This window comes from Xiphophorus maculatus, chromosome 12 (genome assembly GCF_002775205.1).
Source record: "Xiphophorus maculatus strain JP 163 A chromosome 12, X_maculatus-5.0-male, whole genome shotgun sequence".
NCBI lineage: Eukaryota > Metazoa > Chordata > Actinopteri > Cyprinodontiformes > Poeciliidae > Xiphophorus > Xiphophorus maculatus.
This window is the reverse complement of record NC_036454.1, coordinates 28,676,519-28,704,511: the sequence shown is the minus strand read 5'-3', so window position 1 is coordinate 28,704,511 and position 27,993 is coordinate 28,676,519. Positions and strand designations below refer to the sequence as shown.

General features: G+C 41.6%; 1 protein-coding gene across 1 annotated transcript in view; it reads right to left on the bottom strand.

The window, feature by feature from the left end:
• Window positions 1–3,319: 3,319 nt before the first annotated feature.
• The window catches only part of txnrd2 (thioredoxin reductase 2), a 29,920-nt gene continuing 5,246 nt past the window's right edge, over window positions 3,320–27,993 (bottom strand). The window contains exons 8-17 of the mRNA XM_005804623.2: window positions 27,546–27,616; window positions 23,647–23,666; window positions 22,067–22,158; window positions 21,793–21,967; window positions 15,108–15,244; window positions 10,632–10,727; window positions 9,963–10,055; window positions 7,385–7,456; window positions 5,986–6,083; window positions 3,320–4,921 (exon numbers count right to left, since the gene is read on the bottom strand). Of these exons, the coding sequence (XP_005804680.1) occupies window positions 4,798–4,921; window positions 5,986–6,083; window positions 7,385–7,456; window positions 9,963–10,055; window positions 10,632–10,727; window positions 15,108–15,244; window positions 21,793–21,967; window positions 22,067–22,158; window positions 23,647–23,666; window positions 27,546–27,616 (978 nt within the window). The 3' untranslated portion in view covers window positions 3,320–4,797. The remainder of the gene's footprint in view (window positions 4,922–5,985; window positions 6,084–7,384; window positions 7,457–9,962; window positions 10,056–10,631; window positions 10,728–15,107; window positions 15,245–21,792; window positions 21,968–22,066; window positions 22,159–23,646; window positions 23,667–27,545; window positions 27,617–27,993) is intronic.

Genomic DNA, 27,993 nt, shown 5'->3' with positions numbered 1-27,993 from the left:
AAATTTGTTTTAGTTTTACATTGAGTGTTATTAACTCATCAAAAACATACCTGGAGTGTTGCTTTGATTTTTTTTCCTCATGCATGTTTAAGAAATCCTTGAATCTCCCGTGGCAACCATTCAGCTGTGCAAAATGCTTGGTTGGCCTATGACGGCCTTTGAGATGTTTTCCAAGCTCTCAAGCTCCCCCACTAAGCTCCTTCAGACTAGCCAGCAGCAATTAGCAAACACCGGATGGAACTGCGCGTCTGCTGAGCTCATTATAGAAGCTACTTCTCAGTGAAACGCTGATAAAAAACGTTGTGAAAGGGTTAATAGAGGAGCCATGTTGTGAGGACTTCCAGGAGGTGACGTTTCAAAAATAGCAGGAGTTTTTGAAGAGACACAGGCTCAACGTCAAGTCATATTTAACAGACAGCATTTTTATAACAACTGAAGGCAGCATAGTTACTTGACTGTGCTACAAAATTATACAAAGTGCTCTCCTTTAAACTCCTGCTTTGATGGATCGCTGTCAAGAGTCCTGATGAGAATCCAGACACTTTAGTCAAAGAGACCTCTTTGCACACTACTTGACTGAAATCTGTAGGTAAATCCAACCGAGCACCTTCTTCTTAGACACAAACTTCCCAGAAGATCCTGTTTGCCGCTACTGCACTCCATCCACGCCCTGCAGGCAGCTCAGGATGACGGCTCCTGAGCCAGATACCGCCAGAGCAACAACAGCGGCCACAACCGCGCCACATTCGTCTCTCAACCAGTAATCCTTGCTCTGGTTTATCCTCTCCCTCACGTTTAACACATGTTTACACAAGGTTTGGGTCAGTTTCTCCACATCCCAATGCCTCAGCTGTGACTTGCGGCGCATTGCGACTAGCAAGTGTGTTTTAACATGTTACCTGAGTTTTGCTTTTCTCCCCCCACCCCCTCCAAGCAGGTCTGCTGGAGCTCAAGAGCTAAAGTGACAAAGACCCCATGAATATCTGACTCACAGACAACTGTCAGCGTTCAATGGGCTGGATTAAGACGGGGCGTAGAGCAGAGCGCACCCTGACATGTTGACATGTTCTGCTAAGTGCATTTCAAGGTAGATTTAACCCGTTTGCTCCATTGTGGAGCAACACAGGACGCACAATTTGCCAATCGGGGGGCCGAGCATTCTTGAGAGAGCGGCTGAACTTTCCTCCCACCGTCTTTCTTGAGCGGGACCGACACCGGCTTGGCGCGCAGGGTGAGTGAGGCTGCCGTGGATCTCGAGGAGGTTCAGGGGTTTCAGAGAGCTCTCTCCTTAACCAAACAAACACGCTGGAATTTTCGCTATTGTTGGTGCCCGGAGCTGAGTGACGGGGCCGCACTGCAGGGCCGGCTGTCAGCGGAGACAACCCGGGGGTCAAAGAGTGACCGTCGACTCTGACGGCGGTTTGCCATCAAAACGTCTCAGATGAACCGGCGCATCAGCTGGGGTGGAAATGTGCAGCATGATGTCCGCCGTCACACACTGTGCAACACAATATATACATTCTTATCATTTAGGCTGGGGTGTTTTTGTCCACAGCTGTGAAACTTTTCTTTTTTTTTACTCAATAAAACACATTTTCTTGATCAAACACAGCATAATTATGTATTTCAGTGAACTGCTCTGGGTTCAGATGGCCTACACATTTAGCCACATGTATAATCTTATCTTACAAAACAAAACGTAGCATCGTATTAAGCGTCATTATGATTTGAGTCATTTTGGCCCAGAGTGTAAATTCAGGTTTTTCTTTTACTCCTTCCTCATCTGAAAGACTAAATTTAGCAAAGCCAAGCAAATAAACTGCACAAGTTTCTGAAATAATTGCATATCAATTCACTTATTTGACAATTGGAAGTCAAGCTTCACCATTTTTACTCATGTACTTTCATTATATACATCCAAGCTTAATACCAGTGTAGCTCTTTTTTAGTTACAGTTAAATTGTGTTGATAAAGGAAAAAAAATATATAAAAATGCATAAATCTCATGATTAATTTCATTATGTAGTAGAGTTGGAAAATATAATATAATCGATTTCCACTTGTGGTTGTCATCCCTATTAAGCCTGGATAAAATGAACTGTTATTGTGTGACCAGTACCCTGGTTGCCCTCGTGTGTCAGATACCCAAACATATAAAAAGATTTACAAATTAAAACTTCTAAAATAAATCTGTGATCAGTTCAGAATATTCAGCTTCATTTTTAACTAAGGTTAAAGGTTTCATACATTTCATGTGTTTTACAGATTGGTTTTACCTGCTCAGGTATTTTCTGTAACCTGCAGAAGTACGAAATAGTGAAGAATCACAATGACTGATTAGGTGTAAATATTTGGAGCAAATTGTTATCAAGGTAACAACAAAAATGTCTCTTTAGCTTAGCATGAAATCTGTGATTCAAGGAAATGAGAATTCTTAGCTTACTCTATAGGACAGAACATTTTTTAAAGAAATGATAAAAGTCTGGGCATTAAAAACAAAATGGCTGCTTCTGAATAGAAGTAACACCCACATAGTTCCCCCTTTTTTTGGACGAAGCAAGATTAGCAGTTAATGCTAACCTAAGCATTACAAATAATTGGCATGCAAGCATCTTTCTCAGTATTTGATGGGTATTTTTAAAGTGCCTTTCACTTTGTCTTTCCTTTACAAATGGTTTTGTTTTATTTTTATCATATACGTACTCATGTTGGAACAGCAGCACCTTCAGACTTTGAATCACTTTCTTTATTATCGACACGGCTATCTGAGCGTGTTATCATTTTACATATAAATAACAGATCACAAAGCTTTATTGTAAAATGACATTTCTCTGTTTATTTACAGCTAGTTTGTGGCCAGGTGACATCAGGCCTGCACTCCCCAGGTTCTGGTTTTGAGTGCAGGTCATCATTAGCTGGCCGACCTGAAAGTTGAGCCCTGACCCCCACTCGCACAGCTGAAGATTTGAGGGCAAGTATTTGACCTCAATATCAATACCACACAGTGACATAGCTCAGTAAAGTTAAAAGAAATAAGTCTTTTTCTGTGCGTTAACGGCTGGATAGAGCAGTAAATAGGAGAGACGACGGGACCTGGTTAAAGGGGAAGTGAAGGGTAAAAACAAACAGATATTACAGTTTGGCTGATAGTCTCAATGACTTCCTTTGCGCTGCCTCGGGCCCACCTTGGCGGCCCCCTGAAGTGGCTCGTTAAGCACAGGAACATAGACTGAGTAACCCAGGGCACAACTCGGTATTGTGTTGGTTGGTTTTCTCTGCTCCCTGGCCCATGCTGCCCCCCCCCCCCCCCCCTCTGTTCATCTCCTCCCCTCCACCCAGGCCCCTGCTGTGCTCTGCTACACCACATGAGCCCTCTGTGCTCCGAGTGATAGAGTCAAGCTGTTCCTGCTGAGCGGAGGTCAGGGTCCTTCAGTCAGCACCTCGGCCCTGAACAGAGCACACAGGAATCCCCCCTCTTTCCCTCCCCAACCGGGGCTGGTACTCGGCTCTCTCTCTCTCTCTCTCTCAAACAAACCTGGTAGCTTTCCTGCTCTCATTTTTTCCTCTCGCCCCCCCCCATCTCCTGACGGTCTGTCATTCCCTTCATCGGAATCATTAATCAGACGGGGCAGATTAAACTTCAAATAAAAACAAACTCCGACGTATTCGCCGGTTCTTCCGAGTTCTGCCCCGTCCTCTTCTCCCCGTCGACTTTAACGAAGCCAAGATGTCCGATGCAGGCGGCAGGATGAACGGTCTTTGGCGGACGCGGGGCTCCGTTAATGCTTTATTGATATAAACAAGTCGCCTTATCTCCAGGGGTGATGACTCTCGAGGGCCAACCTGCCATCCGTGTAAATATACAACCGATAACCCTTATCAGCTTGGCACCAATAAAGTCAGACTACTGGAGGCACGCATCTCTAATGGGGATTAAAGGGATTAAATGTGCAACCTGAATGCACTCGGGTTCATGTTTTATACAGTGACTGCTTCATCCCGTCTTCCACTGTCGGCTCAGAATGCATTACAGAAACAGGAGGGAAACAGCGCCGCCTGTGGGTGAATTTGGGTAGAACAGCTGAAGTAAAATGAAATGGAGCTGTGTAAGTCTTGGATTTTGCATTCGTGCGGCTTTTTGACAGAGCCTATTAGTATATTTGTCCCTGCCTGTGGATGGAGGACTTTACCCTGGACTGAGGGTAAACTCCTCAGTCCAGGCCTCTGCAGGCTGACTGACAGCAGCCCTGCTGACTATTTGCGTCCATGGGAAATGGAGCGGTGTCGCTGCGGCGACGGCCCTGGGGCCATCCATCAGTGTCACGTTTTGGGGGCTGGGGGGCCGTATGGTATGTGTCACCTCGAAGACTAATGGACAGGAAGTACAGCCGGAGAAACAACAATATTTGCAGAATGTATATTCAGAAGAAAATTCAGACCCGCTTCTTGTGAATTCTCCGCAAAAATCCTAAATGTGAGTTTCCCTCCTGATTGATGAGCCGGGTTATTTAAAAGCAGCTCATTCCACACCAGGGCCCTCTCGCCCTCTCACTCTTTCTCATTACCTTGTTCGTTCAAGGCACACATCTATGTGTAGAGGTTAATAACAGACCTTGTTAACAAATGGCATTAGCGAACAATGATAACCCGAATTGGTGGTTTGTGACCAGACCTTCCAGTGGAGGAGCTGCAGTAACCAGTCCCGGTAGGTAAAGTGAAACTGGGAAAACCCCTATAAGAGCCCCCCCTTCAAGGGCCCCGTGTGCTCGCTGTGTTCAGAAACCGAGGGGCCTAACCTCAGCAGCCGGTGACCGTTGGGTCCAAACCAGAGCGCTTTGTGATGTGGATCTTGACCACCTCCTCAGCGCAGGTGGGGTGGATTCCTACGGTCTGCAGCAGGTGAGGATACGTGGCTCCACACCTAAGAGGCGGCACACGAATACGGTTATTAATGCCAGATTTTATTCAGAAATAAAAGCTGTTGAAATCCAACAGATCCGTGACAACAAATAGTGTGAAATGCAGAGAAAGGAGCCGGATTCTACATAGGTTTGATTATTCAGACATTTCAATACATTACATATATTAGTATTAACACCCCAAATTCAAACTTGGTCAAAGTTTGAAAAAAAAATAAATAAAAAATTCCATCAGAACAAAATTTAAAAAATTTAGAATTCTCTTTTATATTATTAGAAAATATGGCAAGTCAGGAATATTAAATATTTTTACAAAACAGATCCAGAACCACATAACTGCCTAACCATCATGTTTGATCAAATAACAATTTATAAAATGTTTATAATGTCAGAATGTGTTTTCTCAGATTATGTTTTTTATTACCAAATAACAGAAAAATAATTATTTAATTAACTTATAAGAAGTTTCATTAATGTATTTTACATTTATAGAATTCTCATAGTGCTATAAATAATAAAATAGTTAATAAAAATATAGACAAAGGCAATAATAAAAGCTCCTTAGTAATAAAAACAAAGGACCTTTAAATACAGCATAAACATTAACGTTTAAAACAAGACATCACTTAGAAGAATGTAAAATTATTTAGTAGTTATGTTTATTACCATGGTAATAAAATAATCATTTTTCATTACAAAGACTTAGATTTAGTCCATAGCTTATCAAAGCTCTTGAATTTAACAATTTCTTTCGGCAATTTTTGTTAGTATATTTAAGTTATTCCCCAAAGGAAAAAAACGTGTCCTTTGCAATCAACACAACTTTTAATTAACTCAATCATTCAAATTCAAATGTGAGTATATAAATGTGACAGTTCAGGTCCCAACAGTGAGCCTTGTGGGACTCTGACACCACTTTGTTAAACTGAGTGAAATTATTTTTCTGTTTGCAAAATAACTGTTCATTCCCCTCGAAACAACACCTCTTATTCCAAAAGCTAGCATTGTTTTATGGTCTATAGTTAACGTTAAACACAAATGTAACCCAGGATTATTCTGAACTTACTGCAAGCTCAGAGAGAATCCCTGTATGACCTCTCCAGCATTCGGACCAGTGAGATGCAGACCCAGAATCTTCTGGTCGCCTCCCCTCTCACATATAACCTGAAGATAAAAAGAAAAACAGCAGGATTAGCCCAATGCTAGCTAATGCAGACGCAGTTACTACAAAGAACAATTACATGCTTCTACAGACTCAAGATGTCCAAGTTTGTTGGTCGGTTTCCCAATGTTTTGAATAAATAAACTAACGTGTTGACACATGCAATTAATCAGAAAATCTTAATGCATTAATATCACATAACGCAGATCAATCAAACCACTATTTCGACTTAAAAGCCTCTCTCGTTACCTAGTTCACAGCAGTGCATTACAGACTCGACACAAAGGCAGCGACAAACGACAGCAAGAGGTGAAAGTTTTCCCAGACAGCAACAAAAGTCGAGCATTTTTCAACTTTCTCGTGTTGCGCCACCAGCCGCGCGTGCACGTCTATGTGCACGAACTCGAAAATCCACATCCACGAATTACAGCGGTCGGTTGGCTGGATGAAGACAAGCGGCTGTCGCCTCATCGCACCAGTTCCACGGGAAATCAATGGAGAGGAACATTTCTAAAACAAAACAAAATGGCTTCCTTTAAACCTTCCCGAATATAAGTATAGGGAAAATTGAGACTCTTCAGGCATGTTTGGGTTGAGATAATCAAACAGTTTTTGAAAATGCGAATAAAGCGACAGCTTTAGATATAGGCTTTATGGGCAGTTGCCCAGGGTGGCATCAGAAAGGTGTGGGGCACCCAAAAAATATTAAATAAAATATATCTCATCTCCTAAAAAGGTTTGCTAGTACTTGCATATGTGTTGAGTGAAGTAAGTTTCCCTTATTTTCAGAGTATGGAGACAAAAAGGTTGGAATGTGGTAGGTGGTTATTATAAAGTTAGGCATAGTGATTAATCTGATTACATTTTTTTAAATTGATTGACGGCACTAATATAAACACAATCAGCTGAATTTACATTTACACAACTTGCTTTTACTGTGGTCAGGTCCTTTTATACCAGCTGTTAGTCGTTCAAAACTAAAAAACAGGAAGAAGCGTTCCTCCGCTGTTTTCCTCATGAGTTTAGAAACGAGTACTGTCTCTATATATCTCCAAACATCGGTCCATGAATCAGTTGCAGTTGCTTTTGTCAAAGTCTGACATGTAATGTTTGGTTCAACTCGCTCAATATTAAAATATTTAACTCGAGGGATGCAAAGTCTGGTAACAGAAACTTTCTTCTCTATGCTATTATTTTCTTTTTTTCATATTTATGCAGAGTTGAAACAATCCTTTTATATATTTTTTTGACTTAAAGATCATGAATGAACCGTGAGGATGATGGGATGCCCTTCCGGGGTTACCTTTACGTAACACTGGCTGGCATCGCGCTCTGCGACGGTGAATTCTAGTGGCTTGTAGAAGGCGTGGAAAACCTACAGAGACATAAACATTTCGTTTTCAGTAGCTGCCAACAATCGCTCCACGGAGACGTCACAACATCTAGCCGAGCGTCAAAGAAAAAGAGTTGGGGAGATTTCAGCTGGTGTTGCGTAAACCCATGAGGGTCGCTATGACGACTTTGGTGAAATTTCACACAACCAAAAGCTGATAGTAAAAAAAAAAAAAAGAAAGAAACTTAAAGGGATCACGATCACAACTCAAACAAATTAGCATCCAACTGAAAATGAAGATGTGTTGCCATGGAGAAAAAAAAAAAAAAAAAGAAAACAAGCAGCAAAGCTTCAATTGCCAAAACGTAAACAGCCCACTCAGTGTGTCAGTCCTTTCTGAGATGTACAGAGTTTGATTCTGCGAGCGAACGTGCCGACACAAGTTGTGAGGGCCGTGCAGCTGTCGGGTGGGGGGGGGTGGGGGGGGGCTCCTCCTCAGATCTCGGCGGGCCTGTCGTCACCTCACACACACCTCAATCAGACCTCCTGCCAGCCCGTCACTCAAAGGCAGGGGTCCGCGTTTATCGTCAGCCCTCTGCAGGTGTTGCTACCATCTGGCAGGTAAACTCAAGAGCCGCTCGCTAATGTACTGCGTACATGGGTGTGCGTGTGTGTCAGTGTTTGAAAAGCTGTTGTGGGGGGGCATTGTACTTTCAATGATGATAACTAAATTAAATACAAACATTTATAAAAACAGACTAATCTACTTGTACGATTATGTTCCCCATTTCTCCAATAATAGTACAGCTGTTTTTAAATGAAATATGCATGGATTTTATTTTACTTTTCTTATATATTAAAATATATACTAGACCCTAAAGACTCTATCCATTTCATCCAACAACAGGTAATGCTTCCTGTGGGTTTTTAAGCTGGAATCACATGGTTCTGTTTAGAAGTAGAAGGCCTGAATATCATGTTAATTTGAAGCTACTTATGATGCATTTTAACTATTTCTTTTCCTCTCAAAGTTGAGTGACTGAAGCCAGTGTTCTAACGCAGTTTTTGTTTTGTGAAAATTCACATTTTTTCCAGATTCCACATTCCTTTGTGCCAAATTTAAAACATAGAAATGTAAAAGTTCCCCAATCAAGTAATGGCAAATATTTCAACAGTAGGCAAGCAGGATGTGCTGTGGTGGCGCAGGGGTTAAGCACAACCCACATAAGGAGGCCTTAGTCCTCGACGCGGCTGTTGCAGGTTCGATTCCCGGCCTGACAACCTTTGCCGCATGTCTTCCCCCTTCTCTCATTACCCACTTTCCTGTCAATTAACTATCAAATAAAGGCCACTAGAGCCAATAAAACCTTAAAAAAAATAAAATAAAAAAACAGTAGGCAAGCATAAAGATAAGACCCAAAGTATTCATGTCCTGGCTGATGGAATCTTAAATTAGCTTTTAATTTTTGCCAACATGTTTCTTCTGATTGATCTGAATCGAAGTGGACCAGCCAGAGATCCAATGCGAGAATGGGAAGCAAGAAAGCAAGAAAGAAGGAGAAAATAAAGAAAAGGAGAGACAGAGAGGAAAGACAGAGAGAGAGAGAGAGAGATGCTGTCTGACTATAAAAGATTATTTTTATTATTCCCATAATTGGAAACATTTTCAGCAGTGCCCTCTTGGACCTCCAGCTGTGCCCGGGTTTTACTCATCTGACTCAAACTGTCAAGGTCAGTAGACATAAAGTTGGGCAGTACTCTTAGGGATGACCAAGGTTCAATAAAATGGAAGTTACTGGAACACCAGTGTCACCTGTGTACAGTGAATCGGGTATAACCTGGAATATAAGGATGCATACAAAGAAAGGACCATTAAACCAATAAATCAACTATTTTAAGGTCAACTGGAAGTGGCCGCTGCTCACATGGACGAGCCAAATGCCCTCTGGAAAAAGTCTTAGCATCAGACAAGACAAATACTGACCTGTCAGTCCATGAGGACAAGACAAATTAGTCCTGATTGGCTTTTAAGTAGTTTTATGTCATATGTATGCTGTTTTTGGAGGTTTCACCTTCTGTGTTTTTATGTCTTATATTTTCTAAAGCAGTTTGTAGTTTCTGAACTGTAAAATGTGCCACGTAAGTAGAGTTTACTTACTTACAAACTTAACTGTGGTGCCTTCACCTAAGGTGGTGGCATGATGCTAAGCGCCCGTTTTATTGACAGTTGTAGTTGTGGGAATAACAAAGTACTGCCTCCAATTGTTTGTGTTTGTGTTTCAATGGTGAAATGATCCAAACTGGTTCTGGAGAGGATGAAGGGACAACATGTTTTTTAATGGAAGTCGATTTCTATTTAAAATGAATGCTGAAAAGCTGGATCTCACAGCTTGCTAAGGGTGTTTAAACACTTGCGAAGGGTGTTCATAAATATATTTCAGACTATTTAACATGGTGTTATTATTAAATAACTCTGGTAAAAAACTAATTTAAAAAATCCATTATTTAACGCTCCAGACCAGGGTGGGATGAGAAGGACTGATCCCACCTCTATCCCGTCTTTTCCACATCTCCTCTCGGCCTCCTCCTCTGATAGGCCGACGCAGCCGTACTCCAGAGGGGTGAACACTGTGGTGGCCACCTGTCACACACAAACACAATTGGGAACGTTTACACTTTGCCAAAACAACCCCGCTTATTTCTTTCGGAAAATCCCAAGCAGCGCCTAATTACAAAACTGCCAAAACGTCGCATGCAGGTGGAGGCTGCCCATGTTCATTTCAATAACGACAGAAATGCTCCTTTGCTTAAAATATTTATATGTGAAGATGAATTTTAAGACAAACACTTCAACACACGCAGCTAAAACAAGCCTTTAATCTGTTTTGAACACAGGCGCTGTAATAAAACCTTCATTGCAACTTGCAGACAGACGAGTACGTATACCAAGAACGACGCAGGACGATGCTGTCGTGGAAACTGCTGGTACATTATGCTATGAATCATCCTAAAGAGAGGCCAGCAGTCAGATGGAGGGGAGGCTCAGATGAGAGACCAACCAAATAACAGCCTCGCACTGGCAGAAAACGATAAACGTAAAAAGCCACAATCGCTTGAGGTGTGGAAAGATGAAGGCTTTTATTACTGTTAGTGTGAGAAGGCGTGCGTGTGTGTGTGTGTGTGTGTGTGTGTGTGTGTGTGTGTGTGTGTGTCTTACATTGTCGTAGTTCATAAGGACGGTGCTCTGGCCGGCAAGCCTGTGGGCAAGGAGCTTTCCTGCCTTGATGGCAGTTGGGGTCAGCTCTGGACGACCCTAAAGTAAAGAGAAATGTGAAATTACTCCAATCCATCTGTTATTATATATATTAAACTTTTCATTCAACATATGAATGAAAAGCAACAGCAGAACAATGGATGGTCACAGACGATGGCGGAGAAACGGTTTTCCTGCAAAGTTGTTTCTCCTCTGTTAGCATATTTAGAAACGAGTACATGAGGATGACTGACAGCGCTAAGACCCTCCTCCTGGCTCTGATTGGTTGTTTTTGATGCATTTTTTCAGACGGCAACTCAGGGAGGAGGTGGGGGAGATTGAGCTTTTCACAGATCTGCCTCAAACTCTCACGACAATGGTGGCAGTTTTAACACATTTAAAAATCATACTATTTATAAAAGTTACACACTGCAGTTTTAATAATGTATACATTAGTAAAGGGTACAACTATCATACATCGAAAGTTTTCAAAAGTCTATTAGAAGAATTATTCGGTGCTGAATTTAATAAGTTAATCAGGATTACATTAAAGAATCCTTCATCATCCCAGACTCTGCACTGACCCAACATACCCACAGAAAATGGCTTGTAATACATGCGTGACTATAGAAACTACAGTCTCAACAGGTTCAATTTAGTTTGCCCGTCAGAAATGCAACAACGCTAAATAATTTGATTTTGTTAAATTTTAATATCCTCTGTGAGTTTTATTAAGATTTTCTGGACCATAAGTCTAATCAGTCAAAAAATGTGTCAGGAAGAGGGGAAAAAAAACAAACAAACTAAAGAAAATGTATAGGTCGCTTTTCTATCTTAGAAATTGTCAAACCTGAGGGGGACTTTGTTCATGCTGAGAACATGATCAGGTGACACTTTGTGTTCAGCTGCCTGATTTTGAACCAACTCACAGGATCGGTTGACCTCGGCTTGGAAATCTACTTGCAGCTTCCGACACTCTGATGTCAGTACTCTGCTGGCCTCGGTAATATTTGCTCCTGGGTTCATGTCCATCAGTACAAATGAACATTTAATGCATCAGTCAAAAAACGTCACAAAGAGAGGAAAAATAAAAAAAACATAAGGAAGGACCAGCCAAACTATGAAAAAAGGGCCTTTATTGACAAACGTACAGTACGTCTGTGGTCAGTGGACTTTATAGTGCATAATTGCAAAGTTGAAACAAAATGCGGTAGGGTTTCTAAATTATTCCAGCTGAATAATCTGAATACATTTTGTTGTCCGGTGAGTCTTTTGTAGAACCACATTTCGCAGTTCTTTTTCTTGACCAGCTTTGCACATCCAGACATAGGAATGTTTTGCCAACAGCTGATCCTCAGTCACACCGGGTCAGTGGATTCTCTGAAAATGATACTGGAATTCTTTCTGCAGAATTTCTCCCAAATGTTTACTGAGGTTTCTCATGGTCTGTGACAAAATCTTCCTTTGATTTTCCTCCTGCCACTCTTTGCAGTGTGTGTGTCTTAATAGTTGTCCTGTGAACAGATTCTCCTATCTGAAGAGTGAATCTCTGAATGGTTTAGGTGAATTTGTGAATTGGTAGTTTTCCCGTTGCCTCATACTATTTCAGTTCTTTAGGTGATTGATTAAACAGAGCTCTGTTAGATGTTCAGTGCTTGGGGTATTGATTCATAATATGTTCTGCTTTAACCTTTCTCCCTTTCTTCAGTCCTCATGGAGTCGTTTCTTCACTAATATTCTCCAAAAAACACGTCTGAGACGTTCACAGAACACTGTACCAATTGAATGATCTCTGAGACAATTGGCTGCATTGGATTTTTATTTTGGGGTGTCAGAGTAAAGGAGAATGGACATACACGCCTCATCTTCAAGTTGGATTTTGAAAAACATGCTAAATTTTTATACTACTTCACAATCATTCACCATTTTTATGTTGCCATATCGGATAAAATCCAAGTAAACTGCGCTGAGCTTCGTGGATGGTACGTGATAAAATGTGGAAATGTTCCAAGAGCATGAAACCGTAGGTTTTAAAACATTTGATCATTAGTAATAAAAAAACCCACCAAATCATACAACAATATTTGATGCATAAAATGATGTAAACACATAATTTCAGTGACTGCGTATTAAATCAAAGGGGTGAAATTATTTGGAAAATGTTTCCCTGTGTGTGTTTTCCTTTATTGTTTTGGCTGCTTGCCAACAGACAAACGCATAGCCATGGAGACGCACATCCAACTGTGGCGTTCAGGAAACAGTAGGGCTGCAGGGCAGTTTTAAAGACATGACTTCAACTTGTTAAATCAGCAACACATCCTGTTATCAGCAAACATCTCCAGCGATTCCGCACGTATGCGGCGGCGCGCTGCGGCATTCCAACCGCTGTTTGCAAGCCGGTTAGAATGAGTCATCATACTACATGTAAGGTAACAGAAAAAAAAAATAAATAAAAAAAAAAATATATATATATATATATACATATATATATATATTTACAGTACATATATATATATACTATTCAACCAGTTTTTACCTGAAGAGGGAAAAAAATGCCTTTGCTGTTGGGAAAAAGCTGCAAGACAGATTGGAGAGAAGCACTCATCCAAGCTAGCCGTCAATCAAAGGGACTCAGAGAATGCATGTGTGTGGGGGGGTGCATGTGTGTGTGTGTGTCATGAGACCTGGGAGGCAGGAAGGAAGCTCACAGTTGGTTGTGGTAGAAAAAACAATGCTGACATGCAGCAGGTTTAACTTGTAATAACACAGTGCCAGCTCCAGAGCTTCTACCACCACATTATTAAAGTTATTCCGGGTGAGGAAAAAAAGAAAAAGTATTGCGAGTTTCTGCACAAAGTGATAATGAGCTTTGCTCACCCAGCTTTCAGCTCTTTTGTTATTTTTAACCAAAAATTCCTTCTGATTTCAGGTCATTTTTTTCCTCACAGTGTGCTAAGATATTGTAAAATTTTGAACATTTAACTGTTTTTAAATGTGCACGCAGAAGGAAGCGAAGTGGCTTTTTCCCAGCTAGTTTTGATTGGTAAAACATATAAAATAAAACTATCACAGCTAGCCTAAACCATTTCCCCTGCATGTTTTTATACAGCAATCTACTCTGCGTCAGCATGAAGCTGGTAAGAAATAGGAAAATTGGTCCTCAGACTGATAAAAATGTAGCCAAAACTAAAGCCTTCAGCAAACAAGTCAACATTTGGAAAGATGATCAAGTTTTCAGACTGACTGGATACTAAGTGCTTTAAGAAGTTAAAAGTCTTCGCAGTCTTCATGTTTTCTGATATGGAAACAGCAAACATCCTTGTATTTTATGGCAATGTTTAAGGCTGCAGCTAATTATTTTAGTAATCTATAATTCGATCGATTATTCTGATGATTAGTCAGATAAAAGAAATGCCACACACTGCAATTGTTTTTATTTAACCACTTAAACCTTTTTTATACAATATAAGAAACACATTAAAAGATGCAAAAAATCCAAATAATTAAATTCATTTTTAAATAAGAATGTTAACATTTATTGCCTAAATTAAAACAACAGCACTCCTTTTTTTTAAACCTTAAATGCAAAATGTATATACATTATGTACAGTTTTGACTTAATTACTGCTCTGACAGTGTTGTACATCTACAGATTGACTCTTTTTGGACAAACACATCAGTCAGGTGTGTTTAATGATATTTATTATTATTGACTTTGACACAATAAAACATTCCAATAGCTCAAGCTTTATGTTTAGGAGTGTTGTCCTGCTGAATGGTGAACCTTTGATTTGCAGTCTCGACATTGTCCCATTACCTCTGCATAGTTTTTCTGCTCCTGTTGACAACAAGCATCTTCAAATCATGACGCCGCCACCACCATGTTTCCTAGTGGGGATGGTATGTTCCACTTGAAGTGCCATATTACTTTTTCATTTTTACCTGACACAAATTACTCTCCAAGCAGAAAAGAGATTTTTTTTTCTTCCTTCCAGGTTTGCTGCATTCCCTACATGGCAACCTGCCAACAATACTTCTTCTGTTTCATAAATGGCAGATTTATGGAGTGCATGACTATCAGTCATGTTGTCATCAATCACCATGGAGTCCTATGATTTAATTATTTGAAAACAAGTTTCCTTTTCCTTCCACTTTCCAGTTCAGCCGAACTTCTGGCTGGTCTATTACGGAGAATTTCCATAAAATGAAATTGAAGTCTGTGTTTTTAATGTTGCTGCACTAATAATATAGTGAGCCACAACAGTTTTAACTATGAGAGGTATTTCCAGTTTTTTTGATGGGAGTGGCGTGTCGTGGGATCTTGTTGTGTATTTTTTCCCCGTCAAAATTAAAAGCAGTAATTACAGAGTGCTTCTCCTCTCCTGATTGTTATCGGCATCATGTCTGCTGTCAGACCGGCGCCTGTCAACAATGACCTACCTCGCCGATGTCTCCGAAAGCATAGACGTTTGGCACCGAGGTGGATTCGTCTGGGCCTACGACTATTTTCCCCGTCTCTTGGTTGAGTTGCACGGCCAGCTTGTCGAGTCCAAGGGTCTTGGTTTCGGGAGCCCTTCCTGCAGAGGAACCAGCAAAAGTGGAAATATGTCAAGAGCAGAAGGAGGAAAGTGTTAAAAACACAAATTTGTTCTCGGGCTTCTCTTGAGTGTGCGCTCTGATTAAAAAGGTTTTATGTCCATCCATTAAATCTTTGACCAAACTATTGAACGTGTTGGCGATTAGGCTTGCAGATATGCAACAAGAGAAAAACGTGGACCTAACACGATTTTCCTAACGCTGTGAAACATCCCAAGAGATGGTAACGGTGATTAAGCAACATCTGGCCAGCTGAGAAGCAGAAGGAGGGAGGGCCAGCTGGGATCCCAAAGATCCCGCGGACGTCCCGGGGTGCAAATTCTGACACTTTCTGGGCAGATGACTGACGGATGCTGTCGACAGCAGGTCTCCATGGTGATGGAGCTCGGACCATATTCTCCACCCTCCCGAACACAGCTCCTCACAACCTGTCTGGGCAGCATAATAAACAGCCGGGACTTGAGGAACCCATGTAGATGCTATCGGACAGCAAAAATAACAAACCCCCGAGACCCCTCTTCCTGGCTGGAGCCGAGGAATAACGTCGACCCCCACCTCCACTCCCAATCTTCTCAGTCCTGGGCGGGTGGAGGGGAACTGTCTGGTTCTCTACAACGTGTGTGGGTGAATGGGACAGAACACACAGAGAGGGGAGAGAGAAGAGAGGGGAAGTCGGCCAGTCAGGACCGATTCCCTAAGGCTGGACTTGTAAATATTTTCCTGTCTTGTAAGAATAAAACACAGCAATGAATGGCATCCTCTCACTGCACTGGTGTTGGTGATTTGATGTGGATTTAGTGTTTATAGTTCTTTCAAAAAATGTGCTTGTTATTAAAACGCAGTTTTTTTAAAGCTTCGATGAGCAATGTTGTGAGGCGAGATTTCTTTTTTAGCGCGTCCTCTCCAACAGTGTGGCAGTCAGAACTGCTGCCTGAGTGCCAAGGAGAACTTTAACAAATCTACTTTCACAAGATGGAAAGGAAACGGAAAGAATGAGATAGGAGTAGAGAAGCGAAAGAAGGACAAAGAGACTAAGATGACACTGTAGAAGTCTGCTAATACACCTGCAGAAAGAGACAGAGAAACCACAGCGACAAACAACACAGGAGTGGGCATTTATTGAATTGTTTATCATTTATTGTGTTAAATTTCTTTTAAATTTTGACTCATTATTGTCACGATAAATTCCAATTAATGGAACCCCCTAAAATTGTGCACAATGTCGGAAATGCTATTTCTCCACAGTTTGTTCAATAAGTACATCAATAAATATATATATAAGAAAATTAAAATATGATTAAGTGTAGTTACTGTGTTCAGTTTTGTGATATAAATAATTTTTTTGTGATACTGTTTTTTTTAGAAAAATAAATAAATTAATTAATTACATTACAAAAAGATATGTTTTTCAAGCGCAGCATTTGTGTTTGTGGAGCTCCGATTGCTGTGCCATGCAGTCACAGTTACAGTAAAAGAGTAATAAATTGTTCTTATCGTTACTTTTAGTGTTATCAGAATAGTACCACAAAATATAGTGATAAAACTTTACATCCATGTTGCCCACCCTGAAAACGTTATTGGAAAAACACATGATACCAATTAATACAAGATGTATTTAGTGGCGCCTGCAGCCCAAAAGCATCTGTGACCCAAACACCTGTGACTGGAGGACCACAGCAGGGACAACTGCAGTCAAAATTCAGTCTAAAGCTGACCGTCAATGTAATAACAACAATATGGCATTTATCAGGATGCAGTGATGTGAAAAATGTGCTAGCTGTAAAACTTTGGTGATTAAGGCTCTAACACTTTCACAAAAACCCATTGTTGCGACTCAGACTGTACTTTTATACCTCCGGCCTCGTGAGAATGAAGTTCCGACTTCAGACTCGGCAGGGCTACTGATGCGGTCACACAAGCGGCCGAGTTGGCCAATCGGAACAAAGCCTGTTGTGACATTAAGAGGAAGCTAAACAGCCACAACAAACGTCTGCGAGAGCTGGAAGCTTATCTGATCAAACTAATGAACACGGACAAAAGGGAGAGCAGCGTGGCGGCAGCTTGTTATTGTTGGGGTGGGACGGATCGTGCACACCGCCACAAGACGTGATGATGACGACGTGTTTCATTTCGAGCCAAAAAAGATTTTAAGAGGCAAACTGATAAGAGGCTGCAGAGAAAAACTGCAGCATCTATGGATTGTAATCGGGATCAAGGAAAAGGGAGGCGTCCTGGAGAGAGCTGAGAAAGTAGCATTGCTGAAAATTCAGTCAGTCGGTAGAAATGAGTTCTGAGCCCGCTGGTGCAGATAAGAGACAACCATGGTCAGTTGGGTATTGTTGAGCTATAAAAAATTTTTTAAAAATCAGAAGGAGGCCCTGGGTGCCAAGAGTAGGGTATGAATACCTTTCTAAGTGCCAGTTTAGATAAATACGACCAGCTGGGTCAGGCTGGACAGAACTTCAACCTGTTGGTTGCTTGGCGTTTGAGGACGCCTGCTGGTGTCCAGAGAAGATGGCTCCCTCACTGCATATTGTTCTGAACGGCAAGACATTGTATACCGATAATGAAGTGCGTCAGTAGCGTGTCCATTTAGAACACAATTATGTCATACTATGAATGAAGCTATGCAGCAGTGATGCACATCTGTATGTCTTTCACTGAAAACAAAACTTAATAAATGTTGTTGATACAGTCCAACACAAGGTGGTGAGAGTCAGCCCAAACTTTATCAGCACAGTCAGTAAACGTGTGTTGCATTTACTGACATCGACACAATGTAGCAGCTGCAGTCACCTTATTGTATGAAGACTGATTTCTTCTGAACACGGTTTTGTATCGAGTCTCTGTTAGTTCTTTCTCTGCTGTTTGTTGGATCAGAACCAACCATGAAACTTTCTTTTTCTTTTCCAGCCGTCATCTGTGCCAGGACATTCTCGCGAACAAAATGTGTCAAAAACATTTTCTAATGTGTAACTTAAGTAAAACATAAAAGAAGAGTGATGTTCCAGCAGGGTTTTACTGCGTACAGTTACTGTGAGGCAGACTGCGTTCTGGGCCGAGTCCCAAGTGGCCATTTGGGAAGCTTTAGGAACTTCTACACAAACCTAATCTTTTTAGGAAGTCGACTCTAGTATAAAACAGAGAGGCAAATACCCTTTAAAAATAAGGAAATGGTTTTTAATGACATCCTTTGGCGGGGTAGAGGCCAGCGGGGGAGGAGACTGAAGTGTCCACCATCGTTACGCAGACAGGAAAGCTTGGAAATGTTCTGTTTCCTGCCGTGTTTGTGTGGCCACACCTGGACGGGCGGGGACCGGCCGCGGGGTCAGGAAGGAGCGGGGGAAAAGGTGGAGGGAGGCGCAGCCATCGAGAAGGATGTGGTAGACAGTGGTGATACTGTCCCCCGCTACCCTCTGGCCTTTAATAGATCCACAGGGGCCCCGGGACCCCAGTCTGGCTCCTCGACGGAGGCCACAGCGAAGGGAAGTGGCCTTGTGCTCGTAACTCCTGCACATCAAAGACGCGCACGGCGCATTGTTGCCGGTTCTCACCGAGCCGTATGGGAACAAAAACCTCCACTTCACATAGATGTTGCCGAGTTACGGCAAGACAGAGGAAGCTGCTGTAATAAAGTCTGTAAGCTTTTAAACTGTAAAGCGGAACAAAGAAAAACTACTTTTACGTCCAACAGACAAAACAGAAAAATGTGTCTGTAACCTTACAAATAGATTCATGATTATTGAACCTACTATATGCAAGAATTGCAAAATGGCACGGTTACGAAGTTAGCTAGTTTTAGCATCAGTGAGGCATTTAATGAATGCAGGAGCATGTCAGCTGTAATTGGTCCCATTTTATCTTTCATGGAAGTTTCTGGATTTAGAGATGTAAGCAGTCTTCTGAAAATGTAAGGTATGTGAGGTAAAGATTCTATGTGTTATTTATATCTCCTGAAGCAGGGCTTTCAAACTTGTTTTCATTTCGGGCCAAATCAAGATCATGAATGTCCTCATCAATCTATTGATAAAAACAGCTGAAATATTACTCTGTATTCCACAAGTATTTAACAAAATTAGATAATATTTAACATGATGCAATTTGGGAATATACAAATATGAACTGAACTGATTTGACTGATTAAATAATACTCGACGCAACTCTTATTTTGAAGTTCTAAACTCTAGAGCAGGGGTGTCCAAAGTGTGGAGTAGGGTCATTCTGGCCTGCGGACTGATTTTTTTGTTTTGCAGTCCCCCAACTGTAATTCAAGAATGATACAAATTTGTCCCGTTCAGCACAGAAGGTTGACGCAGATAGAGACCTTTAATTTGTAGTCAGTGTAAAATAATCACCAACATAATGTTCTTACAATGGAAAATGTTGAGCATGTTTCTCTCAACATGTTCTCTCAACACGTCTATGGCGGTGCTGATGTGGGACTTCGGCCGTGGCAGGGAAGACGGAACAACATCTCCACTGCAGGGTCACAGACCAATAATTCTCTTACAATAGAGTTTAGATCGGGCCTAAAAAGGCGTCATGCCTGAGCCGATTAAACAACTTTAGAGCCCAGAGGTTGAATTAAATCCAACATATCATTTTAATTAAGATTTTACTGCTTTTGGTTTTAGATCAACATTTAGGTAAGCAGTGTAACTTGTCCCATTAGTAATTTTTAAGGTTTTCCAGCTCCATCCTGTCGCTTGCTGTAACGGCAGAGTGAGGCGAGCGCAAATTGTTTGGGATGTGTGAGTGATAGGAGCGGAGCGGGCAGGGCCGAACGCGCATGCAGTGCACTGTGCTTGTTATAATCTGATTACCCTCTGCACCCTACTTACTTTATTTCCTTGACAGGTTAAACCAGCTACTCCTGTATTTACATTATAGTAACTTAATATTGTGTATTCTAAATGTTGGGTTTCTCTGTGCTGTCCGTATTGCAGGCTTATTAAATGTGTCACAGAAGCCTGAGCCCAACACGACCATCAAGCAAATGGTTCTGGTCCGACCCGGACAGAATTTCGGTTTTGCGTCGGGCTTGGGCCATGAATCTGAACTGTCTCTTACACACTGCCTTACACAAATGCTCTAAAACAAAACAAAAGCCTCACGGTCGAGTTTTGGGAAGTGTTGCTTTTAAACGGGTTCAACACAAACAAGCCTGACAGATGTCCCTTCCACTGTAAATCACTCTGCTGCCTGGAAAAAGGAGAAATGACAGGGCAACAGAAAACAGACAGATGAGAAAGAGGAAGACGGCCACAGGTGACGGCGGGCAGAGGCGGCGCAGGCCCGGCGGGCAGTGACAGATGCGAGGCCGGTTTCCGCGGAGCTGGCACGGGGCAGGAAGGCGCAGAGCGAGAACAAAGAGGGGAACGCGGTGACCCGCGCCTGGGTGCATCCTGCTCCATCCTGCCCCGCTCCAACCGGGGAGCCCGCAGTGAGCGAGCGACACTTCCCCTGCCTATTCCCATCACTCTGGCTTTATTACTTTGTTTTCACGCTTGATTCATGCTGTACCTGCTGACACTGCACTTTTTAAGGATGACAAAGGAGCTGGTGGAAGGGGACCGCAGACTCACACCAATGTTTTATTTCAGAGGAACATTGTAACATCAGTGGGAAATGACACAACGCGTTGTGAAAGTGTCCATGCCCTGTTCATTTTCTCCACATTTGCACAGGTTACAAACGGCAACAACCTTCGACCTTCCACATTGGCTCTTAATAACTATCGCTTAAAAAGCTGCAGAACCTTTAAATATAGATATAACAGACGCAGCTTGTATCAGTTTGCCTTTTTTCCACTTAATTTCCAACAGAAGGACACTAACACTTTCAGCTCTGTCTTTAAGCTCAAGTTTTCTTGTCTTTTGGTTGAAAATATGTGCTTTTCAAACATAATTTTGCAAAAATATCAACGTCTCATAAGAGAATATGGAAATGTTAGAGGTTTTCTTTATTTTAAAGCCAAGACTTGAAATAAAATGGAACTTCTTTAAAAATTCCCCACAGTAGATAGCTGCCAAAAAGTACTTTTTGTCTTTTTTTTTTTTTTAAAAAGGTAATGTAACACTTTTGGCTGTAAATAATTTACATAATTTAAAATAATTTAGCTGAACCGAGGGCAGAAGTGCCTCTATAGATTACAAAGATTGTAGATTCCTTGCTCCACAGTGAAGTATGATGGTGGAAGCATCATGCTGTGGGAATGCTTTTCTTAGGCAGCAGATTGTCTGTCTCATATCATACTGACACGACATAGTGACAGTTTCAACATACCGTCTATGTAAATTTTTTTTTTTTTTTTTTACCAACAGTGACATACTGCAGCTTTAAAGTTGTTACCAATGAACAAGCTTTAGGTGTAAAGATATGTGGGAAAAAAAGTCATCTTTAAACTGGTTTTGGATCATCATGCCATGTGTCAACTTTAAGATGAAACGTTCTTGTGGAAGAGCACGGAAAGGATGCCAACATACAATCAAACATAGATCCTGTAAAAGCCTCCAGCAGAAGGACTCACCCACTGCCCATAACACCGAGTCGTAGGTGTCTCTGTGCTCCCTGCCGGTTTCGGTGTCGCTCCACGTCACCTGAAGGGTTCCTGACGGGAGCCTGTCCACTCTTTTGGGAACGGACCTCCAAACGAACCTGGTCCCATACGCTTCCATGTAATCCGTCACAAGACCCGCCATTTGCTGCACAGAGTGAAATGGGTCGTTTGCTTTTAAACTGAACAAAAAAAACCAAAAACAAAACTGCAGATCTTCAGAACGTGCAGGCTGCGAGACACGTACCCGATCAAAACCCCGGAGGGCGACGCTACGAACCATCAACGTGGCGTCCAAGCCGATGCCTGTGAGGAAGCCGGCGCACTCGAGAGCGACGTCTGGGTTAAGCCAAGTTGAGGATAGCGGTAGTCTATTTAATTATGTTTTTATTTTATTTTATTTTTTTAAATAAAATGATCATTTTATTTTAAAAAAATAATTACATGTAATATATTTAAATGTAATGGGTGAGTGACAATATGGTTGCTCTTGTTTCAATTCTTCCATTCTAATCTGTATACCAGAAATAAGACCTGTCAGAAGAATGTCTATGTATGGCTGTGATAGGCTACAAGAGGCCAGGTGAAGAAGGTTACAACCTTTGGCATGATTGGTTTATAATGGGAACATCTTCCCTGATGGGGCGAGAACGATCATGATGGAGGGAATCCATCCACCGTTACAAGAAAGGAGTTTGGTAATGTTTGACGGTACGGACCAAAGTCACCAAGAACAAAAATGGTCAGACCTTCTGCCATTATGGATCGAAATCCAGCAGCTGTGGAATGCCAGTGAATCAATCAGTCAATTGATTCACTGATTGAATCAATAAAAAATTATCTGTACTGCACATTTCAGCAACAAGACATTTCAAAGTCAATGTCTGAAAGATTTAGAGAAGGTTTCAGACAAAGTAGGGACCATTTTCAAGCTGTTGGGCATCAACTTGTACTGCTGAGTCTAGTCAGAATGAAAAAAGAACAAATGATGAGTGGACATATCTTGGTTTTTGGCTGCTTCTTTTCCCCTCACTGGGTTGGGTCGCAGATGGCTTCTGGATGGGTGTCCAGGATGAAAAATGTTTGAGTGAAGTCCGTCGCTCGGTCACTTTTAGCATAGCAAACCGCCAAAGCAACACTTAGCTACTCTCCAGACGTCGGGCAGCTGTAAAGATGGCTGAAGCTGCCAGTCGGCAGCAAATAAACCTGAGGGATTCAGGGAGTTTCTGATAAGAGAGAGGGAGAGAGTCATGAATTGCTTACGGTTTTAGAGACTTATTTCACTGACTTTAGGTCAAAATGATGAGTATGGGTTTAAAGACGGATTTAAGGCGGAAAACAATGCCAGTGGCTTAAACAAAGTGTTGCAAATGGTTAAAATAAAAAATAGGGGTGCACCGATATATCAGTGGTAATTTTCTGAATTTTGGATGATTGGCCACTACATGAGAAAATGATTTTATGTATCTCTGCAAAGGTTTGAAAATCAGTCACTGTCCTCTTTTGCTCTGCTGTGAGAGAGAGAGGACTGACTGGCAGCATCATCAGGTCACGTCTGCTGTTAACTACAGTTGCCCCACTGCTGTCAACCTGGCAATTTCTTTGGTATGTTTAGTATCTTTTCGGACAAAAAAAAAAAAATCGAATCAAGCTTTCAAAAGTCAGTTATGACCAGAAAAAAATGCAATCAGTGCTCCCCGTCTAAATAACAATACCTTGTCTACTGCTCTATGTCGCTTACTTATCAAACTCTGTACAATTTGTCTGCTGAAATCTGGCAGACCAAGCACAAGAGCTTCTTCCTCCCCCTGGGTAGATAAAGGATACAGCTGGCTCCAACCACGAGTCTGCAACACAAAGACGGAGGAGCTCTCAAAAGAATTACAAACACAACAAGATACATTTCCATTTCTCCTCAGTGCACTTTAGCCAAAAGAAAACAACAATAATCCCAACTCGCACAGGTCTTCTGCCACATCCTAGAATTAGAGAGGTGATGAATTACAAAGCTTCCTAACCTCAGAGGCGTGAAGAAAATGGAGGACGGGAAAAAGCTAAAGGTTTACGTGTGTGGTCTGGGTGAATCACCGCTGTAATCCAGCAGTAACATCAGCGGTGCTGAGGAGGGCTGATCCCCGCAGACGACGTGTGTCATGTTCAGGGCTTAAAGCCGCATGTCGGCGCGCTGAGTGAAGTCCGTCACTCAGTCGCTTTTAGCATAGCAAACCAGACTCCCTGCCCTTCCTCCGCCTCCTCGTAAAGTACCGCTTCAATTAGGACTCATTGAGAAGTGGCTTAAGAAAAGACGAGGCAAAGAGCTTTACCGTGATCCAATACTTTCATCACGGAGAAGACGCCTCACTCACCCACACTTTTTCTGGTTCAATGTGGTTCATTGTTTTTTATACATCCGCAAAGCTGCAACAAACACCCTTAGTGATGGATTTTTATACTCTGTGGGTGTGTGCCTGTTTTTGTTCAGGTGTTCGTCAAAACGTAACGGACAAGAGGCCATCAAATCTGGGATTCAAGAATTCTTCTTAGCTTATTTTTATTATGTATTTATTTGTCTAAAAGAGAGAATTAAAGTGAGTTCAACATTTGCCTGAAGTCGCCCTAAAACCCCCAGACTTCTCCTCACTGAGGGAGGTTTGTTCGGATCAGCGCTTCTCAACCTTGGGCGGCTTTTCAAAAAGCCTCCATCACTGATAAGCACCACAACATGATATTCTTGTGTATCTGCCTCCAAAGTTAGGAGGCGGACATTGTTGCTGTAGTCTGAGGGCAGTGCAAGGTCAATGATTGCACTGCATTTATGGCATTTATGTCACAAATGAAAGGCTTTTATTTTTCCTCATGCTGCTGTGAGATTCACATAAATGGTCAAATACACAGATCTCACACTAAAAACTAAACTAACACCTGTGTTCTGATATCTGTGAATAAACGCGGATCTTTGTGTTCAAAAAGTACATTGCAATCAAAAATCAGGGATGGTACGTTTTGCTTTGACTGCCAGGTCAAAGGAAAACATGTAGTAAGTGAAAGACGACTTTTTTCCTGCTAACTAGTTGCATCAAAATCAGCCACATCCAGAATTCTCAACAAACAGTGCAATTAAAATAAAAAGAAGGAGGTTAATGGGGAATAAAGTAATTCTCATTTGCTCGGTTATATTTATTTTTGTGAAAATTGTGTTACTCACTTTGTGATATTTGATAAGAAAGTGTAATATTCTTTCATGCATGTATCTGCTAAAAGTTGGGATTTGAAACCAAGCTGGGAGATGCTGGACAGATTAAACACGTTTAGTCTTTCAGTTCTTAGTCATTTTTTACTTTTGTCTCTCCAACCAATTGGGCTGCTTACAGCGGCCTACTGGTACGACCACTTCCTCCTGGCACACGCTTTGTTTTCTCCTCATACCATGATGAAGGGAGTCAATTCTGGACTTCAGTGCCTAAGGCCAAATCTGTCATTTACCTGTCGGCGTGTGTGTGTGTGTGTGTGTGAAGGCTTGAGGGCTCATTAGACACCCATCCCTCACCTGTAACCTCACACACCCATCCTGCCTGCAGAAACAACTCCCTGGACCTCACCTGCATAGCTGATGGCTTGACAGACCAAAACAGCGTCAGTTCGAGCTTTTCCTGTGAGTTGGAGATCGTTTCTGGAAGGATCCGCTGCTGAAACGCCGCCAAGCGCCACTTCTGCCTGCAGGGGGGTGCAGAGCGCTGACCTGACCTCCACGCTTTTACATCAAAGCACTTCCTCTGCTCAAGTGCTCTCAAAAATGTCCTGACTGAGTGAAAGCTACAGTGATGCTCGGATGTTTAGGAATTCATCATATTTTAAATACTCAGCCCCTCTTTGACTTTTCCATGTTTTGCTAGCTTAATTCGGCAAAGTTAAATTTTTTTAATCAGATTTTCATGCAACCCCAAAGTTGTCATTAACCTGTTTGTTGCAAAACTCAATAAATCAATTAATCACACGATAAATTAAAATCAAACAATAATTTCCATTTGCAAGATTTATAATTTGTCTGGACTGAATGACAGAAGTCTTCATTCTGATGTTTTGGTCTCAACTAGATCTTAGACGATTCTGTTTGCCGTCTTCATAATTCATTTTATTTGTCGCTTCTGTTGTTTTGTTTATTTATTGTGGATATTTAAAAGGCTCCAGTGTTAATAAAGTTTAGAATTTAAAGTTTATTGTTCTTTGAGTAATTCAAAAATCTTGCGTTGTTATGCCATTACCATCATGTTACTTGAAAATCACCTCAAAACAACAATTTGATCATTTATCGCGATAACTTCTGGGACGATTTATCGTCCAGCAACATTTGTTGTTGTGACAGGCCAACGCAAAGTTGACCTAAAATGATACGTGGATTTAAGGATATTTTGCAAACAAAAATCTGAAAAGTGAGGCATGAAAATGTAGCATTCCAATTCTTTTTTGTCATCTTCACTCAAAGTAACTCAATCTAAGTCAGATTAGATGGAGAGTGAACAGTGAAATTCAAGTCTTGCCACAGATTCTCAGTTCTAGACGTTGACTGGGTACATAAATATGTTCTGATTTCAGCGATGACTCCATGTTTAGGGTCTTTCTGCCTCTAACTGGTTCTCTTCCAGCCCTACAAGCTTTACTCTGGTCAGCTTCTCAGTTTGCACTGAAGAAATGCATCCCCACAGCATAAGGCTGCCACTACCGTGTTCCTCGATAGGATTTGTTCACTAATATTCTCTAATGAGCCTATGAGGCCTTCACAGAACAGCTGGGCTTATACTGAAACTAAATTACAGTGGCAGATTGTACCAATAAGGTGAGTTGTGAATTGATTATTCCAACAAAAAAAAATTATTTAGGTGCACAAGAGTTAAAACGGGCAGAATATAAAGCTGTACCCCACCATTCAAATTTTGATTTGTAAAAACAAAAATTGACAAATCAGTTCCCTTCTTCTGCACAGTCATTTGCCACTTTGTGTTGGTCTATTTCACAAACTCATAATTTTGTGAAAAATTACCGGGGTTTTATCGGGGTTTACCTGATTAAATGAAAAAATAAAGGAATATAAAAACATGTGAAAGATCATTAAATAACATTGATGACTAAAAGCATCATTAAATTAGTGAAGATTCCCAAATAAACAAACTAAAGAATAGTTATTAAGCTGCCAAAATGGTCAAAATCTGCATTCAAAAAGAAAAAAAAACAAACAATCAGAATGTTTTGCACTTCCTTGTCCTCAGGTGCGGACAAATTAGATATACAAAGTGCTTAAATTTCAAAATGCTTATTTCCTTTTATCGCTCATCGCGTCGCAAACAACCTCCAGGTACACCACAGGCAGCAGTCACCGTGCGCGTGACGTGCCAAGAGGAAACGTCAGGGAAGGCCCAATTAACCAGGTGATGACAGCGGCTAAATGGCTGGATTAAAGGGCTTGTTCCGTAAAGGTCAGGATGCACGCTGCTAATCTGAATCATGAGGCGAAGACAGGCTGACAGGAAGGCAGAAAAACAAGCCGCGCGTCCCTGATGAATGACGGCGCTGCACGACAGCGGGATGTGCAGCGTCAGCGAGCAACAAGGCGCCGTCAGGTAGAAGGGAGCGTCGAAAATCTCAAAGTCAGATGGAGGGCTTTCTTCAGCACTCCAAAGCCAAGCCGCTAAATTAAGGCTACTTTAGCGGCTTGAGAGAAGCAGGCTTACGTTTTCCCAGGGGACTTCTCCAGCCAGAAGATGTCGTCGCTGGTGATGCCGTGCTCCACAGCTCCGGGGATCTGGAACGATAAATAAAACTGTCCATAAAACTAATATAAGAGAAAGAACAGAGCTCTCTCTAAAACACAGTTATGGCAGCTTTTATCAACTCAAACGTAAGGCTTTTTAAGACCATTATGAATGACATTTAATACCTGTATCATGACAAATGTACAAAATAATTTTTTTAAAATGTTTTATATAGTAGTAGTAACAAGCTTTTTTTGCACAGAATGCACGTAACATGGTGTGGGCCGGCAACAGAAGTGAGTCGTGGTGAAGACGAATGTCGTCCAACCAACTGGCAATAAAGTTACGCTTAACAATGACACATGCAAAAAAGCTAGCCAGCTAGCAAGCGCATATTAGCAGCTGGTTAGCGGTAGCCTCAACCCCC